Source organism: Kwoniella dejecticola, chromosome 2 (genome assembly GCF_000512565.2).
Source record: "Kwoniella dejecticola CBS 10117 chromosome 2, complete sequence".
Lineage (NCBI taxonomy): Eukaryota > Fungi > Basidiomycota > Tremellomycetes > Tremellales > Cryptococcaceae > Kwoniella > Kwoniella dejecticola.
This window is the reverse complement of record NC_089302.1, coordinates 1,724,464-1,748,577: the sequence shown is the minus strand read 5'-3', so window position 1 is coordinate 1,748,577 and position 24,114 is coordinate 1,724,464. Positions and strand designations below refer to the sequence as shown.

The 24,114-nt window shown below is 48.4% G+C and overlaps 12 protein-coding genes across 12 annotated transcripts; 4 read left to right on the top strand and 8 right to left on the bottom strand.

The window, feature by feature from the left end:
• Positions 1–160: 160 nt before the first annotated feature.
• Positions 161–827, bottom strand: I303_102089 (uncharacterized protein; the record flags this gene model as incomplete). The annotated part of the gene is made up of 3 exons (XM_018405123.1): positions 161–265; positions 370–435; positions 537–827. The coding sequence occupies 3 exons, from the start codon at positions 825–827 to the stop codon at positions 161–163; spliced, it is 462 nt and encodes a 153-aa protein (XP_018265404.1).
• A 348-nt stretch (positions 828–1,175) lies between these two features.
• Positions 1,176–2,160, bottom strand: I303_102088 (uncharacterized protein; the record flags this gene model as incomplete). Its single annotated transcript, XM_018405124.1, has 4 exons — positions 1,176–1,627; positions 1,704–1,737; positions 1,828–1,974; positions 2,083–2,160. The coding sequence occupies 4 exons, from the start codon at positions 2,158–2,160 to the stop codon at positions 1,176–1,178; spliced, it is 711 nt and encodes a 236-aa protein (XP_018265405.1).
• A 1,233-nt stretch (positions 2,161–3,393) lies between these two features.
• Positions 3,394–5,337, bottom strand: I303_102087 (uncharacterized protein; the record flags this gene model as incomplete). Its single annotated transcript, XM_018405125.1, has 4 exons — positions 3,394–4,897; positions 4,975–5,057; positions 5,114–5,163; positions 5,220–5,337. The coding sequence occupies 4 exons, from the start codon at positions 5,335–5,337 to the stop codon at positions 3,394–3,396; spliced, it is 1,755 nt and encodes a 584-aa protein (XP_018265406.1).
• A 394-nt stretch (positions 5,338–5,731) lies between these two features.
• I303_102086 (uncharacterized protein) lies at positions 5,732–6,866 on the top strand (the record flags this gene model as incomplete). Its single annotated transcript, XM_018405126.1, has 2 exons — positions 5,732–6,730; positions 6,798–6,866. 2 exons carry the CDS (start codon positions 5,732–5,734, stop codon positions 6,864–6,866), a joined length of 1,068 nt encoding a protein of 355 aa, XP_018265407.1.
• Positions 6,867–6,910: 44 nt separating this feature from the next.
• On the bottom strand, positions 6,911–7,417 carry I303_102085 (uncharacterized protein; the record flags this gene model as incomplete). The annotated part of the gene is made up of 1 exon (XM_018405127.1): positions 6,911–7,417. The coding sequence occupies one exon, from the start codon at positions 7,415–7,417 to the stop codon at positions 6,911–6,913; it is 507 nt and encodes a 168-aa protein (XP_018265408.1).
• A 2,232-nt stretch (positions 7,418–9,649) lies between these two features.
• I303_102084 (uncharacterized protein) lies at positions 9,650–12,760 on the top strand (the record flags this gene model as incomplete). Its single annotated transcript, XM_018405128.1, has 2 exons — positions 9,650–11,807; positions 11,874–12,760. 2 exons carry the CDS (start codon positions 9,650–9,652, stop codon positions 12,758–12,760), a joined length of 3,045 nt encoding a protein of 1,014 aa, XP_018265409.1.
• An 803-nt stretch (positions 12,761–13,563) lies between these two features.
• I303_102083 (uncharacterized protein) lies at positions 13,564–15,139 on the top strand (the record flags this gene model as incomplete). Its single annotated transcript, XM_018405129.1, has 7 exons — positions 13,564–13,667; positions 13,773–13,860; positions 13,958–14,035; positions 14,101–14,150; positions 14,214–14,292; positions 14,390–14,490; positions 14,581–15,139. 7 exons carry the CDS (start codon positions 13,564–13,566, stop codon positions 15,137–15,139), a joined length of 1,059 nt encoding a protein of 352 aa, XP_018265410.1.
• Positions 15,140–15,447: 308 nt separating this feature from the next.
• I303_102082 (mitochondrial 54S ribosomal protein uL23m) lies at positions 15,448–16,667 on the bottom strand (the record flags this gene model as incomplete). The annotated part of the gene is made up of 2 exons (XM_018405130.1): positions 15,448–15,588; positions 15,666–16,667. The coding sequence occupies 2 exons, from the start codon at positions 16,665–16,667 to the stop codon at positions 15,448–15,450; spliced, it is 1,143 nt and encodes a 380-aa protein (XP_018265411.1).
• Positions 16,668–17,073: 406 nt separating this feature from the next.
• On the top strand, positions 17,074–19,225 carry I303_102081 (uncharacterized protein; the record flags this gene model as incomplete). The annotated part of the gene is made up of 6 exons (XM_018405131.1): positions 17,074–17,405; positions 17,488–17,611; positions 17,671–17,780; positions 17,849–17,930; positions 17,988–18,031; positions 18,097–19,225. The coding sequence occupies 6 exons, from the start codon at positions 17,074–17,076 to the stop codon at positions 19,223–19,225; spliced, it is 1,821 nt and encodes a 606-aa protein (XP_018265412.1).
• A 164-nt stretch (positions 19,226–19,389) lies between these two features.
• On the bottom strand, positions 19,390–19,803 carry I303_102080 (uncharacterized protein; the record flags this gene model as incomplete). Its single annotated transcript, XM_018405132.1, has 1 exon — positions 19,390–19,803. The coding sequence occupies one exon, from the start codon at positions 19,801–19,803 to the stop codon at positions 19,390–19,392; it is 414 nt and encodes a 137-aa protein (XP_018265413.1).
• Positions 19,804–20,788: 985 nt separating this feature from the next.
• Positions 20,789–21,975, bottom strand: I303_102079 (uncharacterized protein; the record flags this gene model as incomplete). The annotated part of the gene is made up of 2 exons (XM_018405133.1): positions 20,789–21,065; positions 21,167–21,975. The coding sequence occupies 2 exons, from the start codon at positions 21,973–21,975 to the stop codon at positions 20,789–20,791; spliced, it is 1,086 nt and encodes a 361-aa protein (XP_018265414.1).
• A 577-nt stretch (positions 21,976–22,552) lies between these two features.
• Positions 22,553–24,110, bottom strand: I303_102078 (uncharacterized protein; the record flags this gene model as incomplete). The annotated part of the gene is made up of 7 exons (XM_018405134.2): positions 22,553–22,635; positions 22,714–22,945; positions 23,054–23,202; positions 23,269–23,384; positions 23,448–23,583; positions 23,689–23,800; positions 23,871–24,110. 7 exons carry the CDS (start codon positions 24,108–24,110, stop codon positions 22,553–22,555), a joined length of 1,068 nt encoding a protein of 355 aa, XP_018265415.2.
• Positions 24,111–24,114: the final 4 nt, after the last annotated feature.

The window sequence follows — 24,114 nt, the reverse complement described above, 5'->3', positions numbered from 1 at the left end:
GTACGCATATATGTCATCTGTTATGTTAAAATTATATTCGTTATCATACACAATATAATGAAGCAATGTAAAATCAAGGACGAGATCTCAGCCCTGCCCTGCGAAGCGTCATGGATGGAACGATAGTTTTGATTTAACGGATGATGAGACATGCGACGGTCTAAGCATAAGCCATCAAGATGGTATGCGAATCACCCTGCTCCGGACCAGGTAATCTGGGCACCACGATATGAGTTGGCGAGGGAGGCTGAGGGAGGACCATTCTCTACAATTTGTTTTCGGATCCGATAGTCGGATGAGTCATTCAGTAAGTAAGCAGTTGCCCAATGCCGACGAGCGAGACAAAGGCAAGACACAAAAACCACTCACGAGATATGCATCTCTGATTAAGGAAGCTTCCGTTGGACCCCGTTGATCCGCCTCCGGCTCAAATGACTGACACAGCATGAACCCCACACAAAGTCAGCTCGTTTCGTCTGCTATTCATCTGCGTCTGGTCTGCTTCCCTGGAGTATGAGAAAAAGGGGTTGGCTCACCTCGTCTCGTTCGGATAAGATAGCAGACCATCTACTACTTTCGATCCCGGTGATCGTCCTCTCGCCATCATCCGCATTCAACGCCCCTTTCGCGCCTAGCCCATACATATATCTTTCATCGTGTCTACCCCATTGATTCTCACCCTCATCCTCATATTCGTCAGAGATGAATCGCTCAGACAGCCCGGCACTGGGTATCCCACTGGACGCGTCGTCTGAGATGGACAGCCACGATTGATCTAATGTCCTTGAATGCGACTTCGTAGGCGAAGGGTTCTCCTCCCCTATCATCGTGACCGCGACTGTATCGGCGAAAGCAAGGCGATCGGCCTGGGTCCAAGAACGGCGTTGTGATGTTTCTTGCAACCCAGCTGACGAGTGTTCAAGTGAAGCAGAAGATCCGAGCCCAGGTGGATCTGTGAATGATTCTGATGATGGCGATGGCGAGTCTTTTCCCGACCCCGACCCCAAAGGTGGTTGGATCGAAAGGGAAGACCGATTAAAGTAGGTCTTCTCCCACTGTCGACCCCATCCGCCAATTTCAAGTGGACTCAGGGTACTAGGAGCCCTGCCGATGTACGATCGCGGGTCATATGACCAGGTAGGCGATGCTATGGGATTGGTGTACGGTGTGAAAGGTCATCCGGGTGTATAAGGCGATGCGTAGGTAGATGTGGATGAGCTCAAGGGCGGAGGGGATGAGAATGACGAGAAGGAAGTTGAGGCGGACGCTGAACTTGAAGTTGACGTCTCGGCGGGGAGATCTTCCGTGGACATTGGTGATGAGATAGAGGAAGTTGGTGAGAAAGATGGTGAGAAGGAGAAAGTGAAAGTGGGTGAAGGTGGTTCCAGATCGCTATCGTCGGTCTGTGGGGTACTGAACACGTCGTTTATGGTTGGCTGATTGGGATTCGAAGGTGCTGATGAGGCCGAAGCTGTAACTCCGTGAGTGATCGTCGTCGAATTTGATGGATCGGCCAGAGATATTCGGGCACGATGTGGATGATGAGATGAGGGTGTCGGTGATGGTGCTGTGCCGATCGAGTTGCGGGCCGCAGTGGTTTTACGAGCCAAGCCGGACCGCAAAGAGGCTATTAATATGTAAGTGAAAGCCATCAGCATATACAGACGACGATAGACCTTATAAGTGCATGGAGCGAGATCTACCTTTCACAAATACATGTCCCAGATCAGCGGGCACCTGCAAAATATCAGAAAACATCAGTCGTACAACCCTTTTGAGACGGATCTACAGTGTGACCTGCTAGAGCCGAGACACGATATCACTCACCATATTTTGCAGCGTGCCAATCTTCTTTCTGATTTCCTCGTCATTCTTCCCCTTACTTCGCTTGCCTTCTATATAGCTACACAAGGCAGCCACACCTTGTTCGCGATCAGATGTACTTGTTCCTAAAGAGCGTAAGATAGCCGCGACCTGAAACATTCGTACATACCCACAAGGTGGACCGTCAGCATATGACTTCCCTTTGCGCTCAGAAAGGTAACAGGCACAAAGGATGCTACCACGGTATGAGTCACTCACATTGGTAGCTTTCGAATAGACCGTTTCCCTTTCGATGCCAGCCGTGAAAGTATCGATGGACAATCTATCTCGAGCCATGTTGCCTTTGTCCTGCTCGGGGTTGCTGATATGATTGAACGTCCTTCTCTTCTCCTTCTCGCGTTTGTTCGGTGTCCGATCAGGAGTTGATGCTGGATTAATGCTTTGACGTCGGGGTTCAATTTGGGTGGTGGGGCGAGTAGGTGAAGGTACGAGGGCGAATGGCGGGAAATGACTCGTACTTAATGTGACGGTGTATGCGTATTCGCGATCTGGTGACTGTGAGGGTGGGACAGAGGGAAATGTAAAGGGAGAAGATGATGACATTTTTACATTACTGTAATTTATGGTGCGGCAGGCCTCTCGTTGTTCCTCTTCGATCGCTGAGGGCTCGTTTGCTCTGCACGTTCCTGCGAGGTGACACACTATGACCTGACTTCGACCTCGGTTACAGTGTTCTTTGTTTTGACAACGGGAGACCGTATCAAACCAAAAGGAACACGTCGTGGACTTTCTCTCTTGCCTGGGGTTGATTCTGTTTTGTCTTGCTGTCGGGGAAACCCAAGGGGAACGGAGGGGACTTGTGAGAATCAAGGGGTATGTGAAATAAAGTTATGATGGGATCTTCCTTTCTGCCCAAAGGTTCGAAAGATGACTTGATTCTCACGTTTGTCATAAGGAAATTCAGTAATTTGGCGAGATGAGCTGGGTTACGATCAAGTTAGACAAGCGCTCCTTTCTTGCGGGATGCAGGTGGAGTAGAGTAAACAGTGTGGATAGCTGAGCGTGAAATTATAGTCAGATCATTTGATTGATTGGTCCGCATTGCAAATATCCCCGATTGAGCTGGAGATGGCTCATCACAAAGGGGTCATATCCCCATCTTACCCCTTTACCCCTTCCCCATCTTGTATCTTCGCGCAGGCTCACGAGACACGCTAAGACTCGTTTGTTTGTTCGTTTGTTCGTCTGTGTGTAGGGCGACTGTTTCGCATTTCGTATGTGTATTCGGAGAATTTACTTTGACGACGATCAATGCATTTTGAGTATGTGCGCCGTCAGTGTCCGTTTCAGCCTTTTGTTTGGTTCCTCGCCGTACGCGTGGCATTGTGCTGTGTGAGCATACGATGGTCACATATTTATCCGCGAATGTGGTCTGCGTCTATTCCACCTCATGCTGTGCCCATACACAGTCAAGCCTGACACACTCCGTAAGATCCCGTGTCCGGCCAAGGCGAGCCGTCTCCGACGCGAGCCTTGTACAGTTCCATTGCCTAATGTACAACGACTTCACTATGCGGCAAAAATCTCCTTCCACCAGCCTTTTTCCAGCTCATTCACAGCTCCCTCGTCATCCTCCACCTCCAGAAGAAATCGCTCCACATCCTTGGAGCCCAAGGCCCTTTCCCCTTGTTGGACTTTCAGCTTGTCCAGAACCTTCTTCAAGCCAGCTAGATATTTTGTTCGATCTTCTTGCGGAAGCAGCTCGGTCTTGGCAGCGTAAATACAATTCCTGACCTGTTGAAGCGCTGTATTCCTCGCTAAGAGCTCGCTTTCCCAACCGGCTTGCCATGGCAGCTCGTCTTTTCCGTTCGTCCCGCCGCCTATACTTAGCGTCAATCCCGTAGAAGTTGGTACGGAACCTTCGAAGCGCATAAACTTCCATCCTAAACCCTCTCCTGCTCTTGCTGCATATGTATTCGCGTTGTCCATGAGTTGTACTACGTTCCGCTTAGCCGTTTCGTGCACCGACGATAATCTCGCTCGTGACAAGCTTGCTTTTGACAGAGAAAGCAGCACAGACGGTCTAAATTCCCTAGGGGTGAATGCCGACGTGGGAAGTTCGAGCGCAGTGTTCAGGTGCGTTGTAGCTGAGCTGAGATGATACCATGCTTGTTGAGCTAAGGGGGATGGTCCAGGCGGATAGTGTTTGTTCAGGAATATCATTCGGTTGGCAATAACGATATGGGTATCTGCCAAAGTGGTGAGAATCTCAGGTTTGACGGTGGCTTCTTCCGGTGGAGTTACATCCAAGCTTGTGAGGATTGCTGTTAGAGCTGCGATTGCGCCTTCTAACGATTTCTCTAATCCCATATTGGGCTGGGCTTGACTCTTGTATATGTCCCAGATTATACTGTCCATGCTCAATAGTACTTTCACTTCTGCAAGATCCAACTCCGCTTGTCTGCCTGGGGGAGCAAACACGGCCGCGCGATCTAGTATACTGCGGACCGCAAGTTGATCTTCCTCTATCGGCGTTTGAGGCTCGGCTGTTGAAGTCCACAAGGATAGGTGGATGTCAATGAGTGTAATGACTGTATCGATATACGTTGAAGGTGTCGGTAAATGAGTTTCGAATGTTCCTTCTTCTCCCACTTCTCCCTCTACCCCATCTTCGTTATCATCGTCTGGATCGACATCCATAGATTCGCCTGTTGCTGCTGCTTCAGCTCGGTCTTCGATCTCATCGACGACATTCCCGGTCTCATCGGCGTCGTTCTCATCGCTTGTAGCCCTCAGATATTCCTCTTGACCATCCATAACTTCTTGCAAAACATCTCTAGCTTCTATCCTTAATTTGCGCACCTCTTCCAGATTCCCATCCCCATCCAAATCCTCCAGTATATCAGCCAAGGAAGAGCACGACTGAGAAAGATTGAACGCTACGTCCATTCGAAGAAGCGGTGAATTCGTCAAGCTAGTCGCTGAGCGATATAACTCGATAGACCGGCGAAGCGGTTTCAAGCATGATGGCGGAAGCAAGAAGGAGGTTGAAAGGGTATATAACACTCTAGCTCTGCAGCATTGGTGAACCTGATCAGTCAATCTGTGTGAAGGACCAAATAAGTCTTTGATCTGTATAGGAATACTGACTGATTGTAAGCGGCATCGTAAGTCTCTTGAAAACCTAGAGCCTTCTCGTATAGCTCCACCGCACGCTCGTAGAATCGTTGAGACTATCTATGCTATCAGCCCAATTCTTCCAACCGGCCCCCAGATCTGTTCAGCTCACTTTGTCTCCATCTTTATATCTCTCCCCCTTCTCCTCCATCTCGACTCCGCCTATACCCTCCTTCGTCAGCTTGAAATCCGATTTTGGTGATACGATATGAGCTTACCATCTAAAGCTTCATCGTACGTATCATAGGTGATCTCGCGCTTGTTCTTGCCTGGTTTTTTCGACTGCCTTCTATCATCCTCCTCGCCTCTCCTTTTCAGTGGTCTTTTCGGCGCCATTTTGTATCCGCTTTTACAGGTTTATTTGGAGGATGTCATAATCTCGAGCTAGCTGCAAATCTCGAAATATGTCATCTTCGATCAATCTCCCTCCACTTGGAGTAACGTCAAAAAAACTTAAATTCCCCTTTTGCCGCACAATCAGTGGATACGGCCGTGACGTTCACCCAGTGATCTGCCGGCGCCGAATTTCCGGAAGATCAGCAGAAATGTAACGCGGACCGTCCGGAAGCCATGACTAGAACGACAGCAGCCTCAGCAGGTCAGCCAGTCGGACAAGGGACTTTCGCGGTCTGTAGATCATAAATAAGCATGAGCTCGTCGGTGTGATCGTATTTCTCATCATATCTTCCCAAAAACAGCACGACCTAGGAAAACTCGCTCCCTTCTCAAGATGCTTTGGTATCACTCCGCCCTCGAGCCGTTCCTCGACCACACTTACAAAGTAGAACAAGGTGTCCAGTGCGATCTACGTATCTTCCCCTCCGAATCAACTTCCACGGGGATTCCAACTCCGTGGGTGCTGTACGTTCACGGCGGAGCTTTCGTAGCTGGAAAACACTATGTTCCCAACGCATGGGTTGTACCTGCTCTCCGACCGAGGGCCTACCACGTCGTCTCGGTATCTTATCGATTCGCACCGCACTGTTCCCTCTCTCAACAGGTCGGCGACGTCAAAGACGCTTTCGAATGGTGTCAAACCAACTTACCGCGGATCCTGAGCGTCAACGGTGCTAAGGTGGACTTGGAAAGATATGTAGTGATTGGTGAATCTGCCGGAGGATTGATCGTCTCTTTATTACCGTTCGTCCTTGACCCAAAACCCCGGGTGGTGGTCGATATATACGGTCCGACGGATTTAGCAGCTCAACATTGGTCCTCTACCCCAAGTAACGCCAACGAAGATGGAGGGAACACGGTACATATCCAGCCCCTCTCAGGCGAATTTCCAGAAGATGAGGTGATAAACGCTGCCAAATCCAGAGACGCGTCATTAGCCATGACAGTTTGCCCATTCGAATTCGATGTACCGGTAGAGACGTACAGAGATCTATGGAAAGTACCGGACTATGAGTACACGAGAGAACAGAGATTCCAGTACGATATCAAACGGCATCTACGCACGACGAAAACACTCATAGATGTCTTGCTGCGCAAAGAGGAATGCCAAAGTGATGAAGAATGGCGGAAGAGACTTGAAGACCATTCGCCTGTTCATCTCCTGCGACAGAGAGGAAGTTATCCGCCAACTGTATTGCTGTATGGAAAAGATGATCCGGTAGTACCGTTAGACCAGGCAGCAAGTTTTGCCGGAATCTTGAGAGAGAACAAGGTAGATGTCATTGAGTTGTACGAGCCGGGCGAAGGACATGAGTTCGATAACAAGTATACGGTACGTGATCGACCATACTTTCACATTGCTATCTGGGAGGGGATGAAAGCTGAGGCTGTGCTTGCAGGCTCCTGCGGTGGAAGGTTGGCATACATACATCGCACCTATAATACAGTTTGTAGAAAAGCACGTATGAAGGCACTTCCACGAGTGTTCATTCAAAACGTTTGGCGTTGATCATCAGGAGAGGTCAGAGGAGTCGGATCTGGTGACTATACAAGGGAGCTCCGTCCACCTCGAAGTAGTCGCTGAGTCGCCTGCACTCGTAATAGCTGGATCCGGAACGCTGGGTGTGGTGATGATAGTCGTCCTGTCGTCTGTGTTGATAGCGGGTGCAGATACGGGTTCTTCGGGTACGGTAGATACAGTAGTGAGGATTTCGCTTTGAGAAGAAGTATCAGTTTTCTGGCTCTTAGCCCCAACGGACATCTCATCATCGTCCTTGAAGACATCGTCATAGGGCTGTGTGCGCCATCCATAGTATCCTGCATCTGCTAACTTTCTCTCTTGAGCCGAGAAGCGTTTAGACTGTGGAGCGGAAGTGGGCATCATACATCCCACAGGCAATCTTTTGCCATCGCTTTGATATCTGATTGCGCTGTTAGGGTTCGCCCAGTAGTTGAGGACTTCGTCTTTCTCTGCTTCCTCTTCGTCCGAGCTTAGTGGGATGGAATTACCAAATACCATGATGTAGCCTAACACATTTGAGTTTGAAGTCTGGGAAGTGATGCAAGTATCTGCAACTGAAATATAATAATATACATATCGATGTGGCGTCGAAAAAAATTCCGCCCTATGATGTTGAGCTATCAGTAAATCACCGGCGTGAACCCTTTGAGACTATGTCCCCCATGCACAAAGGATGGAGGAAACACTCAAGCGTCGTCTGTCCGTCGTCCATCGCGTCATAGGCTCTTAGAAAATGAGCCTTCCCGGTCGTGGACGTACATACTCCCCTTCCACCCTCGATTGATGCGTTCTTCATCCATGAGGTGTCGCTTTGAAAGTCAGCAGAAGCAATCTATTGACATCAATGTGAATCCCAAGAGCCGATTGGGCAGTCCGTTCATTTACATGACTGGCGAGGTATCGTCGCTTTGGACGAATCTGAATACTCAAACTATTTATACCTCTTTTTGCAGAGGGACGATCATTTACCGGATCGGTTCAACCTGTTCCTGGAATAGACGTCGATCAGGTCCAGATGACAATTGCCTACATGCAGTACGCAGACTTGCTCGCGTCCTGGTCCTGTTCAATTGAGTCTCGGAATCGCTGAACACTTGAACATGTGGAGTCTTGACTTTCAAGATACCCGTGCTTACTTCTTCAGGGTTTAGGGATAGTTACCGGGATCTTACGGCTCATAGCCGCAAGCAGATAAAACACCAGAAGGGAGTACCCCGCAGCCGCAGTTTTTACGAGAAAGCCCCGGTCTCAATCATCTATGCCTTAATTCTCCGCAGTCTTTGGACAATCCACGCCTTCCCCCACAAAACAGGCTTGAGCAGGTGTCTCTGACACTCACCGAGTTACGTGATTCCACTGAACGTTATTCAGATCTATCCTCTATTTTTAGTCTTTCATCTTTACATATGAAGCAAAAGACAGAAAGAAAGAAAAACAAACGCCTTGCCTCGGTTTAGGCTGATCGATTGACGTGATTGGGTTTGACCTTCCTATTCACAGTCACCGTAAGAGAGTCGAACACGTAGATCTTGAAAGATCTTCGATAATTCATTATGATGGCTCACCCAGTGAAGCGAAAATGGGTCTCGGAAGGAAAACAAGCAATAATTAAGCTATTTTGAATGGTTCCAAAATTAGATACGCAGTCAGACGGATCGGTACGGCTGTCAGGTACGAGACATCTCGAGATCATTCTCTCTCTGAGGAGAATGACCATACCTCGAGATGGTATGGTATGTTCGGTATGTATGCAAAAGATGTGCTGTTTAGGACAAGACGAGTCGCAGATCTCTCTGTGACCTATCGAAACAGGACACAAGTCCATTAAATTGGAGATTGACGTTACTTCCGAGCTCTAATTCTCTGATCGACATGTACTTTTCGAACGGCGCAGTAGGTTTGTAGGACCTCAACGCCTCTAAGCCTTTTAATCAATCCAATCTATTTTTGCAAGACACCAAAATAGACAATTGCAAGTTATTTTAGACATTTCTTTGACCTCAGCATCAAGATCAACGCACCCATCATTGCATCTCATGATACTCATATATAGACGAATCGCATACGAACGGACGAAAACGATCACGACTGACGACCATCGCAAAGTAAAGCTGTGTAAAGCAAAGCAAAGCAAAGCAAAGCAAAGCAAAGCAAAGCAAAGCAAAGCAAAACCGCAAGTTAATTAAGTCAAACGACGAGAAGATTATCGGATAGCTATCAACAAAAATCTCAATCCGCTTTGATATCCCCGCAGTTGCGCAACCCCTCAACATAAATTTCGAGTGTACCGATCGCAGCACTAAACAACCATAACTGCGAGTTGGAATATTTCGTCACACGACACCGCGGTGGGTAGACAAGGTCAAACGACCAAGAAGGAACATTTTTAAGGGAAGATAAGAGATTTAGACTGCGAATTTGCAGGGTATAGGGTAAAAGAGGACTTGACATCTCGGTTATCAACGACACACTTTCAATACCTCGACGCGGTTGTCTTCTCTCCTATCGCTTGGGAATCAACTACGTCAACATCAGGTCATATATCCTAAAATATACCTGTGTTGCTTAGTTTAGGTTTTTAGGGTTTTGCCTGCACCTGTTGCAATTCCTGCTGTGATACCCAAACAAGACAAGCGATCGGACTTCCGGCCGTAGTCCTGCTGATACTGCTGAGCAGCGAAGTAAGCTTGCAGCAAGCAAGCAGGAAAGCAGGAAAGCAAGAGAGCCAAGATGATTGTCCGACCAAGAAGAATAAGGACTAAAGTCCTTGGCTACTTATTCAGTAGTTCTACGTTAACTTCCACTTCCACATCAATCGAAATCACACCTAAGTCACCTTTGTACACTGCGATCCCCTCTTCACCCACATCAAGTGTCTCCTCACTCGACTCGATAAGTGCAGGATCGGCAGCTAGCGAGATGTCGGACGGTGATCATGAAAGTTTCGATATGACGCGGAGGGAGTCGTTCCCGGATAGCATCGCTTCTTCCTCCACAGTTGCTTCGTGCTCTCGATTATATCCCGAAAAACATTATCAAGAACAAGAAGATGATGAAGAGTATGAAAATGGATTCGAGTTTGATACTTCCGAATCTTCGGGTTTGTTAGGATTCTTACCGAAATGGAAGAAAGTAGAAGGGACCTTACCACTCAGCCATAATCGAAGGCAAAGACGAAAGCTCCGCAAGAGTAACTGGTCGTTAGCCTCGATATTCGGTGTGTTGTGCTGCGGAGTTGTTGTTAGCGGTGGTCTGTACTGTGTAGTACAACACGTCAAGGACAAGTCGATATATGTCGCTGTTGCCGAGATCGGGTCGACATATCCTAATCAAGCTGAGTCGATGATAGAGACTCCTCAATGGGTATCCAACGTCCAAGAAATCCCGAACGACCCGACCCACGTATTGATACCTCCGCACGATCCGCCCAAAGTCGAGCTCCTGCAACCGATACACGATAGACTGCCGTACGAAGTGCTCGAATCTTACTTCTCAACAGGCTTGATACCGAGCACATTCGATTCTGATTCACCTCATGCCAAACAGGCACCCTTAGACCTGGTCTACCTATTTGTGAATGCCTCGTCGCCTTTTTTGCAAGAGAACAAGGCCTCAGCGGAGCAGAAGGAGGGAATTGAGGTAGTAGGAGGCAAGAGGCATTGGCGCGATAATGGTGAATTGCGAGGGGCAGTTCGATCAGGTATCAAGCACATGAACGAACATATAGGCAAAGTACACGTCATCTCGGCAGACTGGGAGTTGACTCAGCAGGATATCGCGAAACTCGGTTATGGCGATGATGATTTGTTGGAGAAGATGAACGGTTGGCGGATTGGTCAAATTCCAGAATGGCTAGATTGGGAATCTCAGAAAGAGACAGATCAACAAAGCAAGTTAAGGTGGCATTTTCATAACGATATCTTCCAATTACCTGTTAAGTCTAATGGTCAAATCATTGCGAAACCTTCGCCCCAACTAGAGAATGACCACGATCAGCCTGAAGTCGAGTCGACGGAAGCGGAAGGAGAAGAGGAACATGAAGATTTGGCCTCTGATCCAAGTTCCAGTACAGCGCACGGGACATCGGAAGACGGCTCCGAGTACTATGGTAAATCGGACGAAGAGTTTGAATATCCCAGAGTAGATCCACCCGTCCCTGTCAACGTATACTGGGATACCGAAGAAGAATGGAAACAGCTTGCCACTCCAAGTTTCAACTCGTTCGCAATTGAAAGCCGCATGAGCTGGCTTCACGGCGTTTCCGAAAACTTCATCGCTTTCAATGACGACATGTTCCTCCTTCGTGATCTCTCGCAATCCGATTTCCGACATCCCTTATTGGGTAACGTCCTCCGTATGGACTCGGGCTTATTAGTCGCCCCCGAGATGAACCCGATGCAACTTACCGACTCTGGCGAGTGGGGGGCATTACAACATGCCAACGAACTCATCTCGCGTCGGTTCCCAGCTAGAAGACGGATGTATCTACATCATCTACCGAAAACTCAATCGAAGACCATCTTGAACGAAGCGTTGACGATGTTCGGTGAGGAGCTGAGCGAAGCGGCCACGCGAACTTTTAGGGAGAGCAAGCGAGGAAAAGGGGATGCGGAGATGGCCTGGTTGACTACAAATCTGAGGATTGAAAGGTGGCGAGAAGCCTTGCTTTGGTCTTGGATTGTAGCGAAGATAGGGCATAAGAACGGAGGATGGAACAATGACGCTCGATCGGACTTTATCAACACACTGGGAATCACGGATGAACATATTTCGGGTAATCAGAAATTGCTCATTCAACGGCGAGATGACAGGAAGACGTTGAGTGATTCGTTCCACGCGGACAGTCAAGTCGGTTGGCAAGGACCAAAGGCCACCACCTACCAATTTTGTAAGTATTCTTGACCATCGCTCGAAACATGGGCCGTGAGCTGACGCATTTGCGCGGTACTTTCAGCTTCGCTTGATGGTCACCTGAATCTGCTGTCCGATGAACCCAACAAACGATGCCTGTTCAGCCTCGACCAATGCTTACCTGCAGACTTCTTCGTCGATGCGGAAGTATCCTACACCTCAGAAGAGATCTTCAAGCAGATCGCATTTGCCGAACCAGCGTGCGGAGACTGCCTGATTCACGCATTGATCAACGAGTCCGGTAAAAATGGTATCGAAGCCTTTTTACCCACCTCCGAGCAAATTTACCTGCCTCCGAAGAAACATGCGGAGCAACAACGAGAGCGCGAATGGATCACTTCAGAGCCCGTATTACCCCTGACTGACTCATGGGAAGGCTCAGATTTCTCCATCGAGACCAACGTATTCGAGGGGCAAGATACATGGTCTGGAGCACTGAGGAGGAAAGATGGAGGTGTAGAACTTCGAAGATGGGTTATCAAGTTGTTATCTCGATACACCTATGTTTTCGGGTCGACACCATCGATGTTCTCCCCGATACATAATTACGGTCAGCTTGATTATGCCCTCGGAACGGTCGCGCGATCCCCTGATCTAGCCATGTTCTGCGTCAACGATGATCAGTATGATGCCTCGAATGGCGAAGTGAAGAGGCTGTTCGGTACGTGGATGAAAGATTATTTCGGAGGAGAGATTGAAGGTGTGAACTACGAGAGACCGAACGTGGAATGGGAAGAATTGGTACCTGAGGATGAGGATATCTCGGAACAAGGAGGAGAAAAAGAATCGCCAAGTGTCAGGGAATATGGGATACCGACTATCAGTCTAGATCCCGCCGAAGCTGCTCAAGGCGGAGAGAATCTGCAGACTTGGAGTCGACTTCGCGAGAGGGTAGTCCGACGTACAAGCATGTTGAATGATGAGGAATGATCGTTCTACATCCTGATATAAAGATGAACGACGACGACGACGACAACAATGACAATAACGAAAGTGATCGGGAAGTACACCCTGGAGGTGATTTACCTGATGCTGATTGGTAAAATATGTTGTAACTTGGTACTAAGTATGTGAAGCTCAAGGACACTCTTGCATAGTCCTGTTGTACGTTGTAAAGCATGTATATGATCATTGCTTAGATAGGACTTCGGCTTCGGAAACTTTGGCTGCACGCAACGCTCGCTCGAGGGCCGTGAACAATGAATGCAGATGCATCACTCAGAGAGAACAAAAACGATGCCATGCATTTTTAGACGACCGTGCCTGTTCGCGATGCGCATTTCCCTTTATTGTTTGTATGATTCCCGAAAAAGGTAAAAAGGTAAATTTCCGAAAGCCGTTGATGGGTTGATGGTGAACCCTGAAAATGTCATTCGAGGTTTTATCGTTTTATTGTTCTTTTCCCAACTTCTTTTTGTTGTAGACGCTGCAAATGTACCCCTAATATTGGCGTTGGTACAATCAACTCGGCGGCAAGCCCAAGACAACGATGAACATGTACAGTATCTTGGTCTATTGTTCTTCTGCATTGACACATGGAGGTAAAGATTCTATAGATATATCGTACTGACTTCGACTTGATCACTTCGTCTGGAAAATGTAATTCATCGATCTTACAATCTTACTCTTACTTATCTCCCCAATCTTCGCGCATATAGGTATCCTCTTTCTCCTATACCTAACATCTCTCGGCCTCAACAGATCATCCTGACTTCCTTCATCAAAGAATCAAGATGGCTCCCTCTCAACCCAACTTCGACACTATGATCAGACGACAAAGTTCAGCGAATGCGACTGATGCAAGTACTTCGGGAGTACCTACTTGCGTAGTCAGCTGGTAAGTCCCCACTCCCTCTACGTGTGGCATACCGTCTACCCCAGTACATGTACACGAACGTGGACGAGCGAAATGTACCAGAAAGCTGATCTGCCCATGGTATAGTATCGCCTCTGCACCCACGACGGGATGCACAGGTCCAGAAGATTGGACTTGTCTTTGTGCTAATACGGAGTTCATAAATTCAGTAGGAGTGAGTCAGACATTCGGCAATGTTTCAGAAACTTTGTGTCCTGTTCGTAGTCATTGAGCAATTTCAAAAATGCTGACTTGCTCCCCTTTCCACCTAGGCGTGTTGGACCTCGAGCTGCTCCGCTACGGATGCTCAATACGGCCAAGCTTATGCTAATCAGGCTTGCGCCTTCTATGTGAGTCATACATGCACCCCCTCTTCTCATCGACATTGATGGCTGACACGAGTGTCACTGTGCAGGGCGTGCCCATCGGTGGGAACGGTACCTCCACTGGCGACTCATCTTCCACGTAAGTCATCATCTTGCCCACTTGGTCGATGTATCTCTGACTCCGACCGGAAATCTCTTGTAGCGATACCCAAGCTACCGGTTCCCCCGTCTTGAGTGCGCCCCAAGTCATGCACCCTTCTTTCATCCGGATACAAGCTATAGTAAGTACTTCCCGTGTCCTTATGCCTCGCACTCGAATGATCTCCCGAAATAGTACAAGTCGCGGACGAAATGACTGACAGCGGACTCGCATCGTAGATGAGCTCGATCAGCTCCCTCTTGATGGTCATCGCTATAATCATGGGTATACTTTCTTGCAGAGCAAGATATAGAAGAGATCAAATGGCGTCTCAGAACAGGTAAGCGAGCGTTCCGATGCGTGCCTCATGCAAATCGCCCCCACCGAATCTCGTGATGAAGTTGGCTGATCTTGTGTTCGATCTCGGTAGAACTTGGAACGGAGTCACCGGATTGACCACTATGGACTCAAAAGCGCCTACCACATCCAAGAAATCCCGATTCTTCAACCGATCAACACATTCGTCAGCCTTCGAGAACTCCAGAGGCGGTCTCAGTCAGACAGAGACCTTCGGCGTCACCTCTTCGAACTTTGGCGGATCAACGACTCTGGCTGGATCACCTAATCACACGCAGTCCTTTGGCGGTGCTGCAGGCTTGACTTATCCATCGAACGCAGCAACCACCTCTCCTCGGGACCAAGATAGGTTCAGCGGCGGAGGCGTTGGAGGGGGAACAAGATTCACGAATAGGTTGAACCTCAATGAGATGGCTAACAAGTCTGAAGAGTGGGAAATGGATGATGTCAAGATGAAGAATAACAATGATAGTTTTGTGATTGATGGACTGTCCCCTACCTCATTTGACAGTAAGATGGAGAGCGAGTTGGAGTCTAGCTTCACGCCGACGGAAGGGGGCATGGATAGTACGGTGGCGCTTAATGTGCTGCCTAAAGAAGGGAGTGGGAATGGAAGGACCCACGCTTTGTAGGGAGAAACAACGATAAATACCCGTCTCCCGTCCGCCTTTGAGGGGACTCGCTTCATCATGATGGTGTAAATAGAGATTCAATTTACTTATATTTAGTCATTCATTCTTCTGGCTAATGTCGATACGAGTGATACATTCTTGGTGGTCTTGGTTTCATACGTTTCAATGCAATAATGTCGACATATCAACGCCATTCTTGATCTCGCCACTGCAGTCGATCCTATGCGACACACAGACCACGCCATCTCCATCCTAAACCACAATGTAGCCTAAAAATGCATGATGCAAGATGCTACTGAATACACTGCCTATGCGGCTTGAGGTTGGCCTTCAGCAGCTTTACCGCCTAGCGCTTCTTGCGCGATCGCTGACCATCGTCGTTGTACTTCTTCCGTCACCCTCTCCTCCCTCTCCGTTCGTCGCTTCATGATCTCCCGCATGGTGTTACCCTAGAATACCTTATATCAGCAAGCAAGCACACAAATTGACGGAAAATATGGGATGTGAAAGTGGCGATCAAACTTACAAGGTTGGCGTGCGTCCTAGATCTCCACCTAGCTCCCTTATAATACTTGAACATCGCCCTCTTCCTCATTTCCTGAGATATATTCAGACTATATTGTTGTTCTAACCACTCGTCTCTCGCTAAGCCCAATGCATCGCCTTGTCCGTTCTTCAGTCCTTGCGCATACAATTCTTCCACATCATCAGGGTAATGGAACGGTTCCTTCAAGCCTACTACAGCTCTCTTGTAATTCTGATTCGGTCCGCCCTTCTTGACTATCTCTCCCGTACGCAGCCTTCCTACCGTCCCAACGTAATTGTCTGTCCTGATGAACGTGACCTCCATATTGTACACCGCAGAAAGGTATGATCGGAGATCGTTCTTCGTCATTGAGGGCGGTATTCGGAAAGTAGCGATGTACGGATCGTACGATTCGCCTTCCGGAACGTGGTTCCTCATTAAGCGAATTTGGATGTTTGGGAGATAGATCCGTTGGCCTACTATCTGTTTCGAGGGATCCACGACTTCACCTTCTTCTTCCCCTTCAGCAGCTCTTCCCTCTAATTCGGATGAAGAAGGCTCATCTTGTTGTTGTTGTTCGATCCGAGAGCCACCCATGATACCCAAGATGAAATCGTGTCTACTTTTCTTTCCACGAGGAGCATACCCTCTGACTCTCGATCGCCATTCGGCAGAACCTTTGAGGAAGAGAGATCGTTTTTCGCTTTCGGTTAGATCTTCATTCTCGAAGATTGCAGAAGCGTTGAGAGATTGATAATCCTTTTCCAGCTCGAAGTGGAATTTCTTGTTGGTATCGAGATCGTATAGGTCGCTATCGGAGAGAGGCGAGGCTGAGACTGTCTTATGAGGAGGAGTCTCGGTCCTGCGGCGTCGGACTGCTTTGGGAGAGGTGGATGCTACGGAAGGAGCTGAAGGGAATATGGTGCTGGATGTGGATGAGGAAGTCGATGGGCCGGCTCGAGCGGGGAAAGCTGAGAACGCTCGACGGAGTATACGGGACATGATTGATGTCGTCGAGCGAGTGTGGGTCGACTTTATTTGCTGTTCCAACGCTTTTGAGATTCTGTGTGATCATTTACATTGACTGATTGAAGTGCTCTCTCTAACTTTTGACGGTGAGCGCAGCAGCTTCAACTTCTGAAATCTCGAGCTGGCTGACGGAAATTTACGGAAAGCTTCTGTGTGGCAGGCGAGAAACACATATCTAGTTACGTAAAGATCAATCAAAGTCACGTTTGTTGGGTTGACGCGCGTGAGATTGATGGTGATCAAAAGCAAAAGTCAACAACAAATCCCATCAACACCAAAAAGTCATTATTATACTTGAGACCAACTAAACATCCTTCACTAAACTGCCCCTCGGACTGGTATACATAGAGTCCAGACGACCGACTTCCACCGTATCACGATGCAGAACCTCGATGCCCGTTTAGCATCCTTCGAAGCAATCACCAAGCCGAAATCCAAAGCGAAACCTGCATTCCCTCTCTCATCGAAAACACACCCGCACTTAACAGCAGATGCGCTGTCAAAAGCTGGATTCTACCATACTCCTGGAAGCTCAGAAGAGAGTCTGGATAATTGTACATGTTTTCTATGCAATGTCGAGCTGGGCGGATGGGACGAAGAAGATGATCCGTTTCAAGAACACTCGAGGAGGGGTAATTGTGCGTGGGCAGAGATGATTTGTACGGTCAAGATTGAGAAGCGCAAAAGGGATATGAGTGATGGATCTTATACGTGAGTATCTGAATCAAGCAGTCTTACTGCTCAGTTCAGTCAGTCAGTGAGCAGTCGCTGATCAGGAGTTGTATGCCTGTAGAACGACCTACTCGACTCAAGAATCTTTACCGCAATCAAAGGAGTCAGCCGCTGTGAGGGAACAAACGTTCAAGAAATGGTGGCCGCACAAACAGAAGTCTGGATGGCTACCAACAGTAAAAAATGTACGTGTCTTTTGAAATCTGCACCCGAGGGCCGACCTGACGGAATGAGTACAATGCAGCTCGCTCAAGCAGGTTTCGTGTACACCCCTTCGATAGATTCGAAAGACTCGGTCATGTGTCCTTATTGTGAATATGCGGTAGAAGGATGGGAAGCTACGGATGATCCATGGTATGTCCGCTAGAAGTCGAACAAAACAAGGGTAATAGTTGGTAGCTTACCTCAAAACGCGCATAAAGGCAAATCCATCAGAATAAAGTGCCAGATTGTCATTTCTTCAGAGCGGAGTTGGAGGGCGGCGGACCAAGTCAAGAAAAACCAGTAAGCTATTTTCACTTCACCGCTCAATGATTGCGTACTTCGCTGATCCCTTTTTAGGCCAAATCCACAGCGAAAGGCAAGAAATCGGAAGTTAGCAAGAGGTGGGCTGCTGATCAGAACTGGTTAAACGAAGTATGATCGCGAATGCTGATACACTTTGAGGTAGATCGAAACGGGCGACCACAGCTGCTCAATCAGTCGTGTCTGAAGTCGACGAAGAAGCATCTCAAGCGACAGAACTGCCGTCCGAAGCCGAGTCAGTGGCTCTATCGCAGAGCACGACAACGAAGAAGAAAGCCACTAAACCTCGCGCAACGACTACTAGAAAAACGGCAGCTAGGGGTAAAAAGAAGGCTCCCACAGTGGAACCTGAAGAAGAGCCGGAAATCGTCGAAGTGGCCGACGATACCATCACAGCAATTCCACCATCACAATTGACCTCTACACTTCATCAAGAGCCGGAAACGGAAACAGAAGAACCAAAAGGCAGGAATCGGAGAGCCACGAAAGCCAAACCCAGAGCGACTACTGCCAAATCTAAGAGCAAGAAGAAAAAGGCTGAAGAGACACAATCTGAGGTTGAACCGAGTGAACTGGAGTCAGGCATAGAGGGTGAGACGGAGAATGAGATGCCGATCGAGCAGGCGCGGGAGCAGGAGAAAGAAGTAGACTCGATTCCACAGAACCGCCTTAGACAAGCATCGAAACCATCTTCATCCAGTGCAGCACCCATCTCATCGCAAAGCAAATCTTCCAGATCGAAAGCACCTTCGTCTAAACCATTACCGCCACTACCACCGAGTAGGACACCTTCGCCGCAGCATTTACCATTATCGCAATTGGACCGATTCTCAAATATCCCTCCTTCTTCGCCCTTACCCAATCCCGATTTGTTATCACCGAAGCCTAAGAACCTGCTGCGTTCCAGCCAGCCTCAACGATCCTCCCCTCGTACACAGCTGCCTCGGGAGGTGCTGGATAATTCTCTCACAAGGGGTGCGGTAGAAGCTAGAAAAGTGATGGAAGATCTCATGTCGTCGCCTGTTGGTGATACTACACCCATCGCATCGAGATCCAACGGGACTACAAAGACAGGTAGAGCCCAAGAGAACGAAGCAGAAGAAATTGATGGCGTTGCACGCTTGACGGATGAACAGCGATCTATGACGCTGGAAGATCTGGTCAGGCTGGAGATGAAGAAGAGGTACCAGCAGATGCAGAGGGAAGGGGAGGATATGATACATCGTTGGGAAGAACGAGCCAAGAGCGAGAGAAAGAGGATAGAAGCTATATGATCTGATCCCCGCGTGGCATCGCCGGACTTGGCTTAGGCGACAGGAGAAGATCATCCGCTATATTGGCTATATTGGTCATTTGTATTTGTATGTTTTTTGCATGTGCATGTACTGTATGTATTTTGGCATATGATTTGTTTGCTGAGAACCCTGCCACTTCTCAATCACTTTCTCGAAAACATCGTATCGATTCCATCCTCCTCTTCCGGGATACTGGTCAGTGTCTGTATGCTTTTGGCCCCATTTGAGCAGAACTTAGAATTCTCACTTTTTCTCCTTTGCTCGATCCTTTCGCGCCCTATCTCCGGTTCCGGGTCGAAGGATGAACCAGTCATTTGCTGCGCATGATTCGTATTGAGGTCGTCTCGGATACGTTGGCTGGTGTCATCATCGCTCAAGGGATCATCCTCGTCGCTGTAGCTTCCTGAGAGGTATTCATCGACCATGTCTTGAAGTCGAGTTGATGTAGTGCGAGATGCAGAGGATGACGGGTCAGAGCTCCGGGATTGATCTTGATCTTGAGATTGAGTGGTTTGACTATTTGTCGATGTCTGCGTCTTTGAGGGATCAGATGCCATTTTAGAACCGGTTATTGTATTTCAGCTATTTCAACTGGACTGGAATGAGAATATGGAAGCAGTTGGTCAAGATAACTGTTGAATGACAGACGCCTTGACAAGGAACAATGTGCGGACCATTGTCATGTCCGAGCCTGAGTGTACTGTATAATCAAGCCGGAGGTCGAGTGCTAAGCGGCCCCTGAATTAGCAGTCATTTTGGGTGACGTCGGATGATGAGCTTTGTAGCGACTCCTTTATCCTCTGATGTCATACATCACCATCGGAGCTCCTCTGCCTTCACGGACTTCAGTCATTCTTACATGTATGCAGCCGAGTGCAAAGGATATTGTTCAGGAATGGCGCATCTCCATGAATACCTCTTTATCGTGCGAAGGCCTTCTTATTTCTACAGTAGGAAAACCGATGAAGTGAAAGAATAAAATCGAAGGTGTAACATCGGCAGCGCCAGTACCTCATGTACAGCGAGTTACGAGGGCATGAACTACTGTACTAGACGTTTGATTTATGATTCTAGTATGTATAATATAGATCAGTCGATCATCATCTCGCAGACTAGAGATACATTTTATGGGTCTGTACCGGACCCGTTAATCTTTCTTGCATCATGAGGAGTGGTCCGCACAGGTCATCCCCTGCGAAGGGGACCAGAAGGTGCGTACATCCGGCCTATATTCCAGGTCAAGGCGTCAGCGACATGACAGCCCAACAGATTACTGTAGATCTCTCACAAAGCAGCCAGACTTACGAGGTCCGTCAGATAGTTCCATCCCTGTCTTGTTATTATTTTTCCAAAATTCATGAACACCAGATACTATCCTGCTCAATTCATCATTAATCGATCCCTGATTCAAGCGACCTTGACTCAATTCTTCATCTTCATGTATGGTATCGCGAGTGGACATGAAGCCCAACATTGCTGAACGACTACTGCTCTGCACCGCGCTGGACCACTGCCTTGCATGACTTTTAATGCCACTGCCCTTCAATGTCTGCGGTTTCCCACCTCTAGACTCTCGGGCTCGGATTTCTGGGAACGACTCCATCCCTCATTCGCCCATAATTGAGAAGTACCACTTTTCAGATGCCGCAATTTGCCTGTTCCCGCGTTCACTTCTTCCTCCAGTACAGAAAGAACATCGGAGTGAGTTGACCAAGGCTGATAATGCGCTACGACCTTTCCGGTGGAATCGATGACTTGTGAGCCATCGTCGTGAAATCCTATTGGCGATTGTTTAGAAACTTGCGAGCTGTACCGCCTGCTGTTCATTGATGCAACGTGATATCGCCATAGCCACAAGCACGCAACGCGTTAGTCCGGTCCATGTGCACTTCCTCATCAGCACAACAATCTCGGACTCACCCTCTAGATCTGGTCGCAGTTCCGCCACGACGTATGGGGCAGGCCGAGCTGGCAGGCGATGTTGACGGCACTTCGCTGGCTCTTGTGGGCGACGCCAAAGATATCGAGTCCAGAGAGGATCGGACTGTGAGTGTACGGAACGAGTCTGCACTCGTGATGGTAGTGCCAGCCGACTTTTCGCTGAAGTTGAAGGGCGGGAACTGTTCTGTCGATGATGCTGGACTCCCGATGCCGCTGACTTGAGTCCCGGGGGTCCCTTGCCTGGGATTCTGATACAGAGGTGATACAAGGCCGCTATACTCTGCTGGATTTGACTGATGGTGAAACGCATCATCGATCGCCTCTGGGCTAACAAATGACGACGCAGCTGAACCAGAGTAACGACTAGAGCTCGCGTATTGCTTGATAGGTGTTACATCGCTGCGAGTCTGCCAATCTTGGTCTGGGGAGGAAAATTGATCTTGCTGGGGTCGATAAGGCTCATATTTTCCCGTGGAGGCGGCAGGAGGTGTATCATCTGGATCAAAAACGGAGCTCAGGGGAGTCCCTATCGAGTCGTGGCGCGAGAAATCGCCCTGGGAGGAGTAGCCGCTATCGCAGATACTAGCGGCAGCAGAATCAGGTCGGACGGGACCATAGGAGATTTGTGAGCTGTATACCGGAGCAGTTTTTAAGCTTGAATTTTCGGGAAAGGAGCTTGGCAGATCGGTGTCGAGTTCGAAACGTAAATCTAGAGCGAAATCCGGAGATGCAAGAGTGCTTCTGCTGAAGATGTCCTCGACAAAAGTGCTACTGACTGCCGTGGTCATGATGTTTTTCAATTAATGTACTGATCTTCCACAATTTTCATGGAAGTGATCAAACGTGGCAAGCTGTTGTCGTACGGCGCGATTGAGCTGTCGATCTTGCTTTCCAGCTTAACGTAGTTCCGAAGTCTTTACTTTGATGTGTACTGTGTTGTACATGAGAGGGTATCCAGATTATTCACCGATCAATAATGAGCACTACAGTATCTGCGTGAAAATCAAGTCAAAGGTGTTCTTGAATTAGTCCACGGCTGTTCGAGTGTTTGATGGGGAACGCATGGGTGTACGTAGTTGACAGAAAGGATGTGTCAAATTGGAGATGCGATGAAAGGATCGACATCAATCTGACAATGTCGGAACTCCTTCCTCATAGATTGGTTCAACTTTCAAACATGTTAGACGGAATGAGGTCATGGACAAAGGACCTTGAGCCAGTGATATCTCGGGAATTGTGTACGGCACATGAATCAGTCTCGCGCCGGAACGGTGAAACAGCTAACAATCGGCGGAGTCTGCTGCGGTAATGAATCCCTCCATTTGCATACTTTGCCGAACCGTTCTTCATGAGAGAGTTGAGTGGTTAGACCTCACTCTTGTTCTTGTAAGCCCCAAGCTCCTCGAACCTGGCCATGGTATCTCGAACGGTATCTTCCAACTTCCGATCTGCCACATGAGACAGGACAGCATCAGCGAAAGTTCCACCGGGAATTTAAATACACAGCCTATCGAAAGACTCCTTACATTTGATACCTAATTCGTTCTGACTAGCAGAAGTATCATACCTATAAGCTCCCTCTTCTACCTCCTCCGGAGCTTTGGAATCGCCCTTGACGATAAATTTAGCTAGATCAGGTCTGAGCTTTCTAGCGATATTGACAAAGCGTTGGAGAGTGATTTCGTCTCCTGCTGTGATGTATCTTCCTTCGGTTTTCCTGGTGATTCCTGAGTAGATCGCTGCAGCGAGATCTCGGACCTGCGATTGTGCGTATGTTCCACGGTTAGCCATTCTTCCGCATCAGTATCGGTACTTATGTCTCAACACAAGTAAAGTACAAGGTTGATGGCGACTGTGGCGACTCACATCGACATATTGGACGTTGTAGTCAGGGGGAATGGGCTTATCTTCGCCACCGCATAGTAAACCATACAGCTGGGTGGTGGATAGATCGGAGCCGAAGCCGGTCTTCAAATCTTCAAGCTTGTTAATTTGCTGAACCGGACCGTATATACCTGTGTAATGGTGAAACATGCAGAATTAGGATGACAAACTTCGTTTGTAGATAGTAAAGCTCGTACCAGGTGGACAAAACGTCGACAAAGCCCATGTGGCGCCAGTCCTCTTCTTCGTTTCTCTTGCAGCTAGTTCGGCATATTTCTTGGAAATGCAATACCATTGATGCGAGGCAAAACCTCTGTGCACGGCGAATCAGCATTGAGTGGCTCCTCATAGACCATCTGAGGAGGGAGCAGCTTACTCTTTGCTCTTCGCATCTTCCTCTGTCCAAGGGAGCCAATCTTTCTCGCTGTAGATTACCCCTCCGTATGAGGATAAAGGCTGGAAAAAATCAAGGACCGCAGTGGTAGACGACACATATGCGACTGCTTTAATCGCTGAACGAGAACGATGAAATGGACGTCAGGGTCATCTTTACATGAGCCTCCCGAACGAGCAGCACGGATCGCCGTCATGGGGAGGAGGGAATAATTCAGACTCACTTTCAAGCTTACTGGCCGCTTCCAAGATCCTGGTCGTCCCTTGAATAGCAGGATGCGCGAACTCTGCATAGGAGGACAAAGTCATATCGAAAGGGGAAGCAGCCAGCACGACCTTGAAGCCATGCTGATCAGCATCCTGCTTGATCGTGGGGTAGATGTCTGGGCGAGAGTCTGAAGCTCACTGCATCGATACCAGCTAGAGCTTCGCTCCAATCGGAAGTGACGAAATCCTCTACGATGACCACTTCCAGCTTGCCATCTGCCGCCCATTTTTTGTAGTAGGGAAGATCAAGCACAGATTCCTTCTTTGAGGTCGATCGCACCGTTCCTCTCACCTTCCATCCATTGGTCAAGAACTCGTTTGCGATATGAGGCGCCGTGAAGCCGTTCAACCCCGTGATGAGAACTGTTTGAGTGGACATGTCG